At 35.3% G+C, this 17,095-nt stretch overlaps 1 protein-coding gene across 5 annotated transcripts in view; it reads right to left on the bottom strand.

Annotated features, from left to right (window-relative positions):
• Positions 1 to 17,095, bottom strand: part of RAD50 (RAD50 double strand break repair protein) — a 244,454-nt gene that overhangs the window by 44,398 nt on the left and 182,961 nt on the right. For all 5 annotated transcript variants that reach the window (XM_036846296.1, XM_036846297.1, XM_036846301.1 and 2 more), the window contains 9 exons: positions 15,385 to 15,560; positions 14,656 to 14,893; positions 11,383 to 11,572; positions 10,810 to 10,936; positions 10,199 to 10,392; positions 6,733 to 6,843; positions 6,197 to 6,289; positions 5,991 to 6,104; positions 120 to 247 (listed from right to left, as the gene is read on the bottom strand). In XM_036846296.1, the coding sequence (XP_036702191.1) occupies positions 120 to 247; positions 5,991 to 6,104; positions 6,197 to 6,289; positions 6,733 to 6,843; positions 10,199 to 10,392; positions 10,810 to 10,936; positions 11,383 to 11,572; positions 14,656 to 14,893; positions 15,385 to 15,560 (1,371 nt within the window). The remainder of the gene's footprint in view (positions 1 to 119; positions 248 to 5,990; positions 6,105 to 6,196; positions 6,290 to 6,732; positions 6,844 to 10,198; positions 10,393 to 10,809; positions 10,937 to 11,382; positions 11,573 to 14,655; positions 14,894 to 15,384; positions 15,561 to 17,095) is intronic.

The raw sequence follows: 17,095 nt of genomic DNA, 5'->3' as shown, positions 1-17,095 counted from the left end.
TCTGAAAGGACACTTTGGCTACAGGCTTATATTCTTTTTAAAAAACATGTATTGAATATTTTTCATGTTTCTATAATAAAGACCTTTATTTAAACTAAAGGCTATTTTTAAAAACATACTTTTTCATTTGTAAAACCTGCATTTGACCCATTTCCTTCAAATGTTGTTTTCTTTCTTCTTCAACTTCTTTTAGTTCTTCATTCCTTTTTCTTAAAGTAAGGTTATCCTGTAGCCACCTTTCTTGTATCTAAATGTAAATATGAAATTCGTTAATAAAAGTAATCAAGTTACCAACATGTGATTCATAGCAGGCAGCTGGTGACAGGTAGTGCTAATTCTGCCTTAGAATCATGTGTAACTCAGCAGAGGGAGAAGAAGCCAGTGTAAAGGAATCTCCAGGCCTGGAGGAATCTGGATGGCCCATATACACACAAAACAGACATTAAAATGATGAGATAAAATGATATAACTGTATTTTTAATATTTTATACCTATGCCCCATTGGATCATCTTGCATAATAACCTCACAATGGAGCCTAGTGATCTAAAAGATAACAAGAGAGCAAGACTACTATCAAAGTCTCCCCCACTTTTTTTCCCTAGTTGTATTTGTCTACTAACACGTGCCAAGACCATTATATACTATTAAGTATGTCAGATAAGATTTTTACCTTCGAGCTGACAGATAATCATACAAGGTAGTAAGAAGTTTCACAAAAACAGTAAGTCTATATACTTGATGACACTTTTCTGGCCACTGAATTGAACTGAAAAATTCAAACTTAGCTGTTCTTGTTGAGTAGTTTTGTCCTTAAAAAGCAACCACTAAATCATCTGGCGGCAGCAGCAGCACCAACACAATTATTTCAATAGTTTTCCTGGTGATTAAAATGGACTATGTTTTCACGAGACAAACAGGAAACAATTTATAAGTTGACTCTTTCGAACTTAGGAAAACAAAATTTCCTGCAGGAAGTGGTGGTCTGGCCCATAAAAGCCTGAATAGAAAAAATTCATCCTAAGTTTAGAGTCAGGCCTTCTCAAAGACCCTTCTACAGCAACCCTTGTAGCTGAGATAAACTCAGTGATGTGGGAAGTAGGAGGCAGGGGCAGATCTTTGGTAACATTTTGTTGCCAACAGTACTGACACAGGAGTCACCAGGGAAAAAGGATTTGGGAGGTGGGAGAGAAGAAGGGAAGCCAAGGACTTCTCTCATATGCTTAATGTTCACATCCAACCCTGCCCATCTATGAATCACTATTTCGAGGTTTTTTTTTTGTTTTTCTTAACTGTCATTAAGGTTCCTTTCAGTTTTCCTGGAACTAATAATATAAATATATACGTATCTATTAAAGGCATCATTATAAGCAGCTAGAGATGACTAAAATGATATGGTTGTAAATGTCCTTTTGTTGCCAAGGCAACCTAACGTACCACCGCAGCTGCTATGACTCTCCAAGATTCTCCCACGGGGAACTATGCTTATACATTTTCCTTATTAGGAACAAAAGAATGTGGCACTGCTTGCTTTCATCTAATATTATATAACAATGGAATTTGCTTTCATGAATACCTGAAAGGACTCTTTAAAGGGCTATCACATTTTTAGGTGAGAATGATTTTTTGCATGAAATAATGTTCCTGGTGTGTTATCCTGCATGGTCACCAGAAAGCTAGGGATTTCCTTCTTTTAGGTCAGCTTCTAATTGCTCTTTCATTCTGAAAGACAGTATATAGCACAGTAGTTAAAGAGCATAGGCTTTGAAGTCAGGTATACCTAGGCTCAAATCTCAGCATTACAACTTTCAAATAGGGTGACTTTGGACAAATTAGTTTAAATTATCTGAGCCTTTTAAAGATTAAAATAGTTAGTGTATGTAAAAAGTACTAAATACAGTGCCTGGCTCAATAATTGCTAGTGAAATACCTTTTGGGTCAAATCTGTCCTTATACTTTAAGCAGTAAAAATTCCAGTTACAGTCTTCAAAATAGAAAATAGGAGAGAAAGAAGAGATGAAGTATCAGAGAAAACCAGATGCAGGTGTACTACACCAAAACTGTTTTTCTATTATACTAGCAATTTGACAATGTAGGGTCAAGTTCTACCTCTGTTACTCACTACTTTTGTGACCTTGGGCAATTCAGGTCACCTCCAGTTCCCTTCATCTGAAAAATGAGGAAGATTATTAAACTTCCAAATTTTAAAATTCTGTGGAGTAAATTTAATAGGGCTTAAGTGCGTAAATAAGCTGTTAGGCTCCTCAACTCTTAGATAGTAACCCCAATCACTCAGCTCAGAGCAGTTAATGCATGCAGCTGGCCACTTAAAGGAACCATAAAAATTAGCTGCTTTCTAGTTACCTGTGATAGAGTAATATGCTGAATAAACCCGATTCCAAAATCCACCAAAAGTCTGGTTGGCAAAAATGCCATTTATAGAGGATTTCCTGAAAGCCATGCGGTGCTCTGACTCAGTGATTGATAGTTAAGGGGATACATCAGAACCCCTGAGGAACTTTAACAAAATATACATGCGTATGCGTATGCCCATGCCCCAGAGGTTCCCATTTATTGGTCTGGAATGGAGAAAGAGATGTGTATTTTCAATAACCCAGGTGATTTTTCTTTTTTAAGTTTGAGATGTAATTCATATATCATAAAATTCACCAATTTAAAGTGCACAATTCAGTGGTTTCAGTATTTTCACAAGGTTCTCATTCCAGCACATTTTATCACCCCAAATAGAAACTCCATACCCATTAGCAGTCACTCTCTATTCCCTTTTCTTTCCTTCCCCCCAACCCCCAGCAACACTTCTCTGCTTTCTGTCTCTATGGATTTGCCTATTCTGTACATTTCATATAAATGGAATCATACAATACAGTCTTTTGTGATTGACTTCATTTAGCATAATGTTTTCAAGGTTTGTCCATGTTGCAGCATCTATCAATATTTCATTCCTTTTAATAGCTGAGTAACATTCCATGATGGTTAATTTTATGTGTCAACTTGACACCACAGGGTGCCAAGACATTTGGTCAAACATTATTCTGAGTGTCTTTGACAGTGTTTCTGGATGAGATTAACATTTACACTGGTAGACTGAATAAGTAAAGCAGACTGCCCTTCCTAATGTGGGTGGGCCTCATCCAGTCAACTAAAGACATGAACAGAACAAAAAAGGCTGAATAAGGGATAACTCATCCTGCCTGACTATATGAGGTGGGACAGTGGTTTTTTCCTGCCTTCATATTTAAACTGAAACCTCGGCTCTTCTTGGATCTAGAGCCTATTAGCTCTCCCAGTTCTCAGGCTTCAGACTCAAACTGGAACTATACCATCAAGCTCTCCTGAGCCTCCAGCTTGCCAACCACAGATCTTGGGACATCTCAGCCTCCACAATCACTTGAGTTAATTCCTTATAATAAATTTCTTTATCTATATCTATATCTTTATCTATATCTATATTTATTGATCTCTTACTGGTTTTGCTTCTCTGGAGATCCCTGACAAATACATATGAATATACCAAATTTTATTCATCTGTTCATCAGTTGATAACCATTTGGGCTGTTTTCCATATTTTGACTGTCATGAATAATGTTGCTATAAACATTCTTGTACAAGTTTTTATGTAAACATATGTTTTACGTTTTCTTGTTTTACGTTATTATACACTTAGGAGTGGGAAAAACCCAGGTGATCCTGATGGGTGCCTATAGCTAACTTTTGCTCTCCAAACACTCTAACATATATTTTAGGCTCCAATCACACCACCTTCTACACTCATCAAGGGATGATAAAGGTGCTGAAACACACTGTAAAAACAAACAAACAAACAAACAAACAAAACCAACCATGAAGTTTGTTGAAGACCTGCTTTTTATTAATCTATACAGTGTCTTCCTTTCCATGAATGCCTATGGAGACATTTTTCTCTGGTCTCAGTCCAGAGAACTGGTTTCTTTTTAGCTTTGAGACAATGTGAAACTTAATTAATTATGACTTTCTCTCTTCATGTGACTACTAAAATCTTTAGCAAGCATATCAGATTTCATGGCCTACATTTTATATACTTACTACTCTCCTGGTTTCATTGCCTTCTTCTTGTCCTTATTTCCACATTGTCTCATTTTCTCATCAATTTAAAATGTTATTTAGCATTACTCTATGTATATAACTTAGTAAACAATTTCTAGAACACGGTAGGTTATAAAAGTAAACTAATATAGTCAGATCCACTAAATTTAGACCTTCAACTTGAAAAGGGTCACAGACTGGTGTATCTTAATTATCTCTCTATATTTGTATGGACATTACTGATTTATAGACTGTGATTTTAAATAGAAAACCCACATATAAGCTAGTGATAACTAAGTATTTTGTTATACATGCATCATAAATTTATATAGCATTTATTAGATGGCAGAGATTTGATTTACCTTTGACTGATATTCATGTATTTGACATTCCTGGCACTATGGCCAGAGATTCTGCAGAAAACGGGTATGGCTAATCTTCAAAGAGATTTTAACCATTATTTATAACCAAGTGATTAAAGCATTCAAATAGCAAATTTTATTCAAAACAGCAGGAACAGAGAAACGGTGTAGTTTTTAAAGGCATTAACTATCATGCTTATATAAGGCATGCTGAAAATTATTTTCTTAATGTGATTTTAATTATACTGTAGAAATTAATTTCCTTAATCAAGAAAGTAAATGATAAAGGAATCAACTGAAAAACAACTTAGTATATACATATTTTACTTACAGACAACTTTTAAGAATGATATCTAGAAGTGAGATTGAGAATTGGCAGAAGGGGAAGGAGACTCTAATTTTATGCTTTTATGTTTAAACTTTTACCAGGTAAGTCTTTTACTGAAAATAAATACAAAAAAAGGAAAGAAGAAAAGACAATGTTATTAGAATTGCTTTTCTCAGGGAACCCTCCTACACTGTTGGTGGGAATGTAAGTTGGTACAGCCACTGTGGAAAACAGTATGGAGGTTCCTCAGAAAACTAAAAACAGAATTACCATATGATCCAGCAACCTCATTCCTGGGCATATATCCAGACAAAATTATAATTCAGAAAGATACGTGCACCCCTATATTCATATCAGCACTATTCACAATAGCCAAGACATGGAAACAACCTAAATGTCCATCAACAGATGAATAAAGATGTGTTACATATACACAAGGGAACTCAGCCATAAAAAAAACCAAAATAATGCAATTTGCAGCAACATGGATGCAACTAGAGATTATCATACTATGTAAGTCAGAAAGATAAATAACCATAGGATATCATTTATATGTGGAATCTAAAATGTGACACAAATGAACCTATCTATGAAACAGAATCAGGGACATAGAGAACAGACTATGGTGGCCAAGGGGGAGGAGGGTGGGAGAGGGTTGGACTGGGAGTTTGGGATTAGCATACGCAAACTGGTATATATAGAATGGATAAACAACAAGGTCCTACTGTATAGCACAGGGAAATATAATCAATATCCTGTGATAAACCATAATGGAAAAGAATATGAAAAAGAATATATATATATGTAACTAAGTCACTTTGCTGTACAGCAATAATTGACACAACACTGTAATTCAACTATACTTTAATAAAAAATAAATTAAAAAAAAGAATACAATCAGGTAAAAATGTTATGATGAAAAGAATCACAACAGCTTGAGTTATACCAAGTGCACCTTTTTTTATTATTTCATTTTACAAATGAAAATATGTCTCTTTTTATACTGCCAAAGGAAAATTTTGTCTCTCAGTAACATAAAAAAGGAACATACTTTTTATATAAACATATACACATTAAAAAAAAAAAGAATCGCTTTTCTCTACTGTCTGCATTTCTACTCAATACAAGTATTGGAAATAAAAGTAAAAAATAAAAAAGAAAGATAAGAATGTTACTGGTATAAGTGCCACCATAAATCATTAGCCAAAATAGGACCTACCTTCTGTGTATCAATATCTTGTCTCATGATTCCCATTTCCTTATTAATCTTTTCTTTGTGTTTCTCGCATTCACTTAGTTGAGCTATTACTTTATTAAGTTCAGTTTCTTTTTGCTACAAAAATGAAAATTTCTTAAGCACAAGAAATAAAAATATAAACAAATAAATCATTTTAAATTATATTCAATTAAATAGTTTTAAATTACCTTCTTATAGTCGTCTTTTCCATCTTGAATATAATTCTCAATGTCTTTCACATAACCATGAATATTTTTAACCTTCTCTTTGATATCATTTATCTGTGGAAAAATATTTATTAAAAATACAGTAGTTGGGACTAGGGCATTTAAGAAGATTTATTTCCAAGGAGTATCTTTTATTAAGATAACAAAAACTTAATAGGAGAGTACAGTGAAACACTGGCTTGGAAGTTAGAAGCCCCGGGTTCCAGTTTCCATCACCAGCAGATTTTATCTGAACTCAAATTTTATGATCTCCCTTTATTACCTATGGGATTAGATTAAAAGGTCTCAATTCTCAACTTCTATTTTAGATCAAGAAGCAAAATAATTTACATTTAATCATTCTAAAAAATTTTGAATGTTAAGATTATGTCACAAATATGAAAATACTATTTCATCATGTTTTTAATTTCATGTGAAATACTAGTATCCAACATGGTGCTCTGAATAATAATTTTAACATATATTTTTGATAAGTAAATATATACATGAAATCTTACTTTATCCTGTGCTATTTTGTTGCTTGTATTTCTTTTGTTGATTAATTCTTCTTTCTCCTGCTGGAACTTTTCCAATGTTGTTTCCAAAGGGCTTACCTGCTCTTTAGCATCCTAAGGATATAAAAAATATAAGGTCTTATATAACATTCCATTACCTTATTTCAGGTGTCAGACTTCATAATAAAATCACTTTCTATGTACCAGGCTTTAAAAGTCAATTCATTCGCTCCTTCCAACAACCCTATGAGGAAGGTACATTATTTTCCTGCTATATTTCAGATGAGCACAGAGATGATTTGTCCAGGGTCCCAAAAGCCAGTAAATGAAGGAGCCAGGATTCAAATCTCATCCAGCTCCAGAGTCTTTCTTTTAACCACTATGCTATACTGCGTCAGCCACTGACTTGATTCTTAATCTACACCACGTACTCCCAATTATATGAGCATGTGGCTTCAGGTATAAATTTTCATGAGTTTGTAGGGGCCCATATCAGCTCTGTGTGACTGAAGAATAGGAAAGCTCTTTCAGTCCAGGTCTTTCTTTTACAGATGGAAATATGATCATAAAAGAACTTTTTTTTTCAATTATTCCTCCATTTTCTGTTACAACTGATGAATCATAATACACAGAGCACTAAGTATGATTCCAAACACAAAACCATGTGATCAAGTTTGTAAACCAAAAATTGAGTTAACAAGCCATACCTTGCCTTCAGCACAGACACAGCCAAATTATAAAGTTTATCTGCTTTTAGCTGCATGGGTAGTGGGATTTCTCATGACTTCTGCTTTTTAAAGTATTCACTCTCATTCTAAAATGGTATGTTATACACAAAACCATCAGTTTTATTCCAGAATACATCATCTTAATAATAAAAAGCTTTTGTATGCACGTACTGCCGATACATTTAAAAAGGCCCAAATTTTAACAAAAGATTAGACAAGTTCATCAGACAAGAGATCATAAATTATTTTGACTGAAAAAAAAAACTTTAAAAAAAAATACAGCTCAACATTCTGCTTGCAGGTTTCTACAGCAAGTGTGTGTGTGTGTGTGTGTGTGTGTGTGTGTGTGTGTGTGTGTGTGTGTGTGTGTGTGTGTGTGTGTAGATATATAGCTTTTTTTAAGGGAACGGAGTATGGTCTAGTCCACTTTTCCATGGTTGTGTAGGAACTACAGTGTTCTTTCCTAGCAAAACAAGAAGTGCAAGGTCTGCATTTCCACCAACTCGATGCAAAGCCCCAAGAGCTTCCTGCAAAGTAAAGCCGGCATGGAGGATCCAATCAATGTCTGCAGCAGGAAAAATTAATGGTGCAAGAAAGGAGGGACTTGATGATGGATGGCTGGTAGGTGGTTCAAATTCTAGAAGTGGCCCTGCAGCTTCAGAACAGACATTTTCTCTGGTCTCAGGCCTGTGTGCCCTGACCCAGATCTTTAACCAATATGAAACTGGATGACAAGGACTCAGTTTGCTCAGAAGTCTGATTGAGTGCATCCTCCTTACCTGCTAAAAGTCTGGGTGAAATTTCTACACCAAAGGTGCAATGTAGTTGATTAGAAGTTTCATCTGAGGCTAGAGTGACAGAACTGCTCTCATTTATTGACTCCTTAGACTTGGGGACACCTTCCTTATCAGTACTAACAGGCCATCACCTAGACGCCTGAAGTTAATATTTTCTACATCTTCTACTCTAGTGTCAGCTGAAGTGTCTGTTAATTCTTCCGTCTTCACTGATACAGATACGGCCTGATGAAAGGAGACCTGTTCATTCTCGGTAGCTGTAAGATGCTCATTTTGGGTCCACCTTTCAGAAAGGTCCTTAATACCTGTTTGGCCCTCAGTTACTGTCTTTGATTGACAGAAAACTTCTTCAGATGTGTTTTCTGAAGCTGGTTTACTACTAATGACCAAAAGTTCATAAAGTTCCTTCAAGGCTGCTGTTATAGATGAGCAAGATTCCTCTGCTGACTCTACAGAGGGCTGACAACTGCCACAGAGACTTACGAGAAGGGGCAATTCCCATATTCCTTACTTGTTCCAGACATTTCAACATTACTTTCTGGAAGCTGTAAATCCTGAGTGGAAATGGAATTTTAAAGGAAGGGTTACATTTTGATGTTTCTACTTCCATCAAGGGATTATCCAAGGTGAGATAAGATGCACCGACGTTCCTGACATTGGTATTCTGACTGCCTGCTGAATTAATAAGCACAGCAACTAGGGACTGTTCAACTATACCTACTTCCATAAGTGTTTCTGAATTTGAGCAGCCAAAGCATCCTGAAGGTAGAATATTTTTCTCTGTACCCGAAAGGTCCACAGTCTGCTGTAGCCTGTCTCGATCATAAAGGAACTTTTGATCTTAAGCTTAGTTTGCTGAGGCTAAGTAGATATTTTATGGTAATGAAAGCATACTAGTACATTGATGTTGGTGTGCCCACACTTATTTTGGAAGGAAAGGGGTTTTCAAATAACAAACTATTTTACTAATCAGAACTCCACATCATTTGGCCTTATAACATCTCTACAGAATAAGTATACAATAACCACTGTTCAAAACCATGATCCTCAAGTACTTTAAGATCCTGAAATACCTAATGAATCCATAAAGGTAGAAATAATTATTTAGTATTACTTCAATGTAGGAATATTTTATATTAGGAAGTAGTTTGGTGTGGTGGGAAGTCAAATGTCTTACACATCAGAAGACCTACCAGAAAATTAACCCTGCCTCCTACTAACTGTATGAATTTGGGCAAGTCATGGGATATCTGTAAGTCTCAATTTCTTTTCCTATAAAAAGGAGATTTAGTCACATTTATCAAAATGACACACTGAATACAAAATGAGACACTGAACGGTTTAATGTCAAAGTGCTTTATAAGCAATAAAAAATACAAATGTAAGGTAGTACATTTTATACCATACTCTAAGCCTCTGTTATTTTGTAATCCAAAACTACTTAAGAAACATTTATAGTAATTAGTAACAGATTCTAATCAGATTCTAACCAGATTTAATTGGTTGGGTCTTAGATTTGATAAATCTAGATGAGGGATGCCAAATGGGTTCCATTCCATGTGTCAACTCAGTGCCTGCTCAGTGTAGTGGGAAGTATTCCGAGACTACATCTGGAATTAAAAAGAAAAAGTGCTATGCCTGAGAGGCAGTGTCTGTCATGGATATAGGATCTGTAGATAAGACAAACCTCCCATACAAGTAGGAATCCTTATATGGAGTTAGCCAGCCACCACCAGTAACAGGAAGTTCACTACTTAACCAGGCAGCCAGTTCTTCCTTATTATGGTCAATAAATCTTCCAGAAATTTTTACCTATTAGTAGAAGTTCTATATACCATTTTCACTTGATCCTCACAATAACCATAGTTCTGGCCATTGCCCCAATAAAGAGAATTTCACATATTTGAACTGATTTTTAAAACTAATATATATGAATGTTTTTACCTTTATTTCTCTGTATAAGGACTGAACTTCAGTGGATAATTCCACAGTCTGCTCCTCCAGTTGCTGACGACGTTGTAAATTAGTGGATATCTGAAGTTTCTCTGATTTAAGTTCATTTGTTGTACTTTTTAGGTGCTGAATTTGTTCCTGCTGGTCCTGTATAAGCTTACGATTCAATTCAATCTTACTGGAAACTGCATGAAAACATATTGATACAGTGATTAATGTAAGGGTATAGAAAATACTATAAGCAGCCTCATTCCAGTTTTATAGGTCTCTGTGGCATTCACAAAGGCTGAGTTTCTGTGGGTCCCACCTACTGCAATAAAAATGCCACAAGAACCTGTCCAGCTCCCAAACCTGCTTGCTGTCCCCTCCTGAATAGGGCAGATATGACTGAGAAAGAGTACAGCTCATTTGTTACTCATCATTCAAAATCTGTTCTGCAAAGAAAGGAAACAGAGGAGAAGTGATGCCTTTGAGAAAAGAAACTGCATATACCATGGACTGGAAGAAAGACTGTTCTTTGTCCACATAATAGTTATAAAATTTATGGTAAAAAGCATATGTTGGGAATGTTGAAGTCTTTATAAGGAAACAGACTCTATTACCTGTATCTAATTTGTGTTGTTTTTCTTGTTTTTCCTGGTTTACTTGTTGAACAGTTCTATCCAAATCTAGTCCTTGGAGTTTAGCTGCTTGCTGTGCAATTTTTCTTTCAACATCCTTAAGTTCCATCTTAAGAATAAATCAAAGTTATTTCCTTTAAGAAACTTATGCCATTATCATTATTCAAAATCTTTAAGAATTAACTGCTTTTAATGACTTTTAAAAATCTAATTTGTAACTGCTCTCAGATATAATTTTAACAAATTTTAAAGGATAAAAATAAAATTAATTTTTATGATGAAATTAATTTAAATGATGTAAACAAAAGGAAGCAGACTAAAAAAGAAAAATAAACAAGACTACTTCTTAATTCTCAGAACTTATAGATAATAAAATCTAAACTCAGGAATATAAATAAGCTAAGCAGTTACTCCCTGAGACTACCTAAAATTCAGGATAGGGAACTCTAAACACAATCTGTACCAGAATACTAGCTACTATCTTTAATACTCACATTTCATATTCAAACCACCATGAAACAAGTTTTAGTCTGCCTTAAACTGCAGTAAACTTACCTGGAACCTCTCCATAATTGTAACATCTGTCAGACACACTTTAGCACTTTCTTCCTCAGGTATGATCGTACCCAAGAGTGTTTCCTGTTCTTCTATGTCATTCTTTAGGCGCTGTATGTCTCTGTTCACATTCTGCAGTTTGTTTCTTAATTCTGGTATTTCCTTCTCCTTCAAATCAATTATGCTTTGCCTTCACAGAACACACACAATTAAAAATAAGCAATCTAATGTTTTCTCATAATGAGATTGAGGTTATGTATTTTTGGCAAGAATACCACAGAAGTGATGTTGTATCCTTCTTAGGGCAACATATCAGTGGGTATATGATGTCAGTATGTTACTCTTAGTTAAGATGATGTCAGCCAGATTTACCCATTGTAAAGTTACTATTTTTCTCTATGTAATCGATAAGTATCATAGGAGAAATACACTGAAGAAAATGTAAATATCCTGTTTCTCCTCAAACCTCTGTCCACTGATTTTATAAATAGTACCTATTGACAGATCTTGAAAGCAGCAAGTTTTACCGTGTTGTTTGCCAAACTGAAAGATATTTTACAAATTACCTGACCATACTCATCATAAGTGTCAAGACCATGAAAGACAAAGAAAGACTGTCAAGACAAAGAAGAACTATGGTAGACTACAAGAGCCTAAGGAGAAATAACAAGTATGTGCAATGTGGGAATCCTGAGTTGGATCCTGAAATAGACAAAGGATGTTAAATAGAAAGACTGCTAAAATTCAAATATGGTTTGTAGTTTAATTAATAGAATTATATCAAAGTTAATTTCTTGATTTTGATAATCATATTATGGTTACATAAACTGTGAACATCAGGAGAAGCTGGGTGAAGGGTATATGTGAATTCTCTGTACTATTTTTGTAAATTTTCTGTAAGTCTAAAATTATTTTAAAATAAAAAAGTTTAAAAAATGATGGAAGGACAGAAGAAAGGAAGGAAAGAAAATAGGAAAGAAGGAAATAGGAAGAAAATAGGAAAGAAGGAAACCCATGTATCAGTCAAATGATACATGGGTTTATGGTACAAAAGCTGTTAAACCCATTTTACTGCTGCTACTCTAGTTAACGAATTACCATCCCTATGGCAGGTACTGGCCCCACACCTATTTTTGTTGATACCGCTGAAACAATAAAACTTGTATGTAATCTTTAAAAAAAAAGTTATTAAGCTTATTTCAGAAAAATCCCAAATTCTTAATATCAAATTAGTATAATAAATTAAATTGGTTTCTAATGGGAGCCTTATAATAAACCAGAAACTCAAGGATTAGCTCTTAGATACTGTTATTACTTAATGATTTTTTTAAAGTCTATACTATGACCAAGAAATGCCAACCTGAATTGATCTGAGTGACAGAGACCTGTAATTTTTTATACCAGAGCAATGAAAAAATTCCCTGAATAAATATGAACATATTCAGATTATGAATAATTCATGCTCACATTACTTCCCAGTGTTATAGACCAGAAGTTGCTCTTAAGTTATGTACCCAGTACCTAGAAAGTGACAAAGCTATGATAGCCTAATGACAGTCAAGCACTCACTTGACTGGGACATTTTTGCGGAGAACTACAGGCATACATTCAATTTTAACCCCATTTTTACATTTTCACACACACACAAAAACCCCTTATTGATGTGGTCCAGGTTTTGGTGCCTTCTTTTCTGATGATTACCTAAGATGCTAAAATAAGTATTCTAAGAAACAGTAAAGATATTTCCTGAGTGAATGGTTACTGAGCTCTAGTAGGGTTTTCTCTTTTGCTTTTAAATTTTTCAGAAATTCAATTTTGTGACAGCATTCTTTTTCCAAGGGAATTTTATGTAAAAGGGACCAAAGCAGATACAGTATTGAAAAACACCTGTGGGAAAAATACTGAGCTTTTATTTAAATGAGGTGTTATAAAAAATGAACCCAAGTCAGTACTAAGAAAAATGATAAAGAGGTACATTTTCAGCTGAAATTTCATTCATGATGGTATGGGACATGCCGGAAGGGACATGATATCACTTCCGTTGTATTTTATTGGTTACACAGACCAATCCTGGAACATGAGAGAAGACTAATACAAGAGTGTGAATACCAGGAGGCAGGGATCATTGGGGACCATCTTAGAGGCTGGCTACCACAAAGCACATCTTCCTGCATCTTCCCTTCCTTCTTTTCCTTAAACTCCTCTTCAGTTTTCCAGGACAACATACCCTCCGGGTTTTTTTGCTTCCAGAGTTTGTCTCACTTTCATCCAATGTATTAACATTAGATTAATTTTCCTAAAACACATCTTTCATTAAATCTCTTAGGATGGCTCCCCATCACCTAATAGAGCTATAACTAGGTCTGAACATAATTGTAGCTCTATCTTCCCTACTTATGTGAATCAATCACTACAAATAAGTTCTCAAACTCCAGATAATGTTTCTACTGCAGCACAGGTCTTATTCTCCTACCCTTTACACACACCCTCTCCCCTTTCCTCCTCTTAAATAAGTCAAACCACCTTCCCTATGCTTTACATCCCTCCTCCTACCCTGTTCTCAAAATCCTATTCTCATTCTGTAGTCCACTGGCTTCTCTCTTCCTAATTAATGCATTTATTTGAACCAATTAAGTATTTTATTAAGCCCAGCTTTCTATGTCTAATTCTGAGAGCTTTTCTCCTTACATAGACCATCAGCTCCATGAAGGTCATATCTTATTGGTCTCTGTGACCATCTTTGTGCTCTGGGAGACACGAAGGCAATCATCACATACTTTCTGACTTGATTTTATTTATAAATAGAAAATCATCTGAACTTCTTATACAAGCAAGGGAAAAATAAACAATAGAAATCATCTATGATTCATTCTTTCTGGAAGTGAGAAAAACATAAAAGTATAGTTTAAAATTTGTCTCGAGGGGAGCTTTCCGGTACTTTAATTCTTTGCTGGGTTTAGAAAGTGACACATAGTTATAAAATCTATCAAAATTTCTGCCCTCAAGCCAAGTCTCAGGAATGAAACAAACATACACAAATTAAAGATTATATCTACCCTGTGACTAGTTTAAGAAACAAGCTTATCTTGAAACAAAATAATTTTCTTATCACATAAATAACATGAGATGAGCATACTGGCTTAGAATCCTGACTTTAACCTTTATTCATTCAACTCTTGCTTACTGAATACCTACCATATGTTAAGACAGTGGAATAGGTACCTCTTACAGTGTTGCTGTACAGGTACAGTAATGGTAAATCCCTATTCTCACCTCATGGGCACTAGTCCCAGCATTTCATCACGCCGCTTTTCTTTTTTCTTTAGCTCTGATTCTGTTGACTTGAGCTTATCTGGAGCAAGCCTCAGCTTAGACTGCAAATCACTGATGACTTCTTGTAATTCAGCTTCTGTCTGAAAAACTCTCTGACAGACAGGGCAACACGACTGGTCTTCATCCGTTAGCTGAGTAATGAATTGCGAGTAAACTGCCGTAGCTCCAGCCAGCATGGCTATTTAAAAAAATATATATATACTCCCAGTGAAAAGAATATAAAATATAGTTTTGTCAACATGGTTATATCCTTTTCTGTAAATACATGATTATTCTTCTTGCTTTATAAACACACAATGAAAGAAATCAAAATTCTGATATTTAAATCTTCCCAAGGGCACAATACATTCAGATTTGTAGAAATTATTTTCTGGTAACACACAAGTATAATAAAACTTTTAGAGCTTGTTATGTGCCAGAAACTATAATCTCATTTACTCCTCCCTAACACCCTACACGTGGTAGGCAATTATTAATGAATCTGAAGTACAGAAAGGTTTCGAAAACTTGCTCAAAGTCACACAGCAAGTAGGTTGTAGAACCAGAACTGAAACTTAAGCCACCAAGCTCCAGAACCAAGCTTAAAAATCTCCCATCCTTAATAGTTACCTGTGAACAAAAATTCAAAAACATCAAAATGCCTTTTCTAATAGAAAGTAGGTAACCTACCTCGTTGTTTTGAGGATTTTTCAATTTCTTCTTTAAGCCTGTCTAAGTCACTTTCAAAATCCTGGCTACCACAAACATCAAACAGTTTGTCTTCATAGCTGGACAACTTCTCTTCCTTCCTTTTTAGCTCATTATTTATATGATTTTTATTTTGCTCAGCTGAAGCCAGTTCCTTGCTAAAATAAGAACAAATATGGATTACAATTTTAAAATATGAGAAATGAAAAGTGTGAGAAGGTAGATCCAAGACAAACTCTGCCAGAAAATATTACAAAGGTCTGCTGTGACCAAGCACTTTTTTTTTAGAAGTCATGGCAACAGTCCACTACTGCCTGAATCTACCCCTAGCACATGGACTCACCCTGGTCATATGCCTGCTCCCAGAAAAATGTGTACAGACAAAACCCTGCTTGGTTTTGCAGGGGTTCATGGTCTTAGATCTTGGGTTAAGAGCCTCAGCAAGGAGAATATGCTTGCCAGATCTGGAGGGAAGAGAAAAAAAGGAGAACATTCTCCTAACTCTGTGTGGACCCTTTCACAACTGTACTTCCGTTCCCTCCTGTAAAAACTTTTCCTTTGTTCCCTACTTGTTGCTGTCATCTACTTACAACCTGATCATTCACTGCCTCTCATTCATCAAAGACTTTGCTCACTAGTACAATTTATTTCCACTCCAACTCTTAAATATAATCCTAGCCAGCCTCCATGCCCCTATAGATCAGGGGTTTTCAATTTACAGGTTTTGATGCATTAGGCAAGTCATATAATCAATTCAATGCATTATATTCAGCATATTTTGAAAAATTAAGCATAATACGTAGAATATATTGGAGTAGATTGTGCGTGGTTAGGATAGGTACTATTTTAAGAAATTTGTTTCAGATAAATGTGTGAGTGCACATGTGCCTCATCTTGATACTTCCCATTGTGAGTCACAGTAAAAATTTGGAAAAAAAATAACATGTAGATGATGCTCTCACCATCTTAGCCATTGAGCATTGCTCATTAAGAGCACTATCTCAGCAGCACCAAACACGGTTGAACCCCTCCTTGAAAGACTATTTTCTCAAGGCAACCCAGACATCACTCCTGTCTTGTTCTCACCCTGGCTCCTGGGGCACTGACTTCGCTTGCTCCTCTCTTCCTTTGCTTGTCAACAGTTTAAATGTTGGTGTTTTCCAGGAGTCTGACTACAATTTTTTCTCTTCTCTTTGAATAACTCCTTCAAGTTGACATGACCTACTGACTCCAATTATCGCTTACAAAGCAACAACTTCCAATCTTCTGAACTTCAAACTCCAGTATTCTACTCCCTAACAGACATTTCCACAAGAAACACAAATTTAACATGGTCAAATCCACTATCTTCCTCAAAAATATTTGTGGAATTTTTGACCCTCCTATCTAAGTACCACTCAAGGTGATATTTGAAAAAATTGATCACTTTTTTAAATTGTGGGAAAAACATAAAATTTAACATCTTAACCATTTTTAACTGTACAGCACAGTAGTGTTAACCATATGCACATTGTTGTGCAACAGATCTCTAAAACTTTTTCATCTTGCAAAACTAAAACTCTATACCCACTGAACAACTCCCCCCCCTCCCCCTCCGCCCCTGTCCCCTGGCTACTCTGAACCTCCATTCTACATACTTTCTAAGAGTTCGACATCTTTGGATACGTCACATAAGTGGAACCAAACAGTACTT

This window comes from Balaenoptera musculus, chromosome 3, assembly GCF_009873245.2.
Source record: "Balaenoptera musculus isolate JJ_BM4_2016_0621 chromosome 3, mBalMus1.pri.v3, whole genome shotgun sequence".
Taxonomy (NCBI): domain Eukaryota; kingdom Metazoa; phylum Chordata; class Mammalia; order Artiodactyla; family Balaenopteridae; genus Balaenoptera; species Balaenoptera musculus.
The sequence above is the reverse complement of the archived record's forward strand: the minus strand, read 5'-3'. Positions and strand labels throughout refer to the sequence as shown.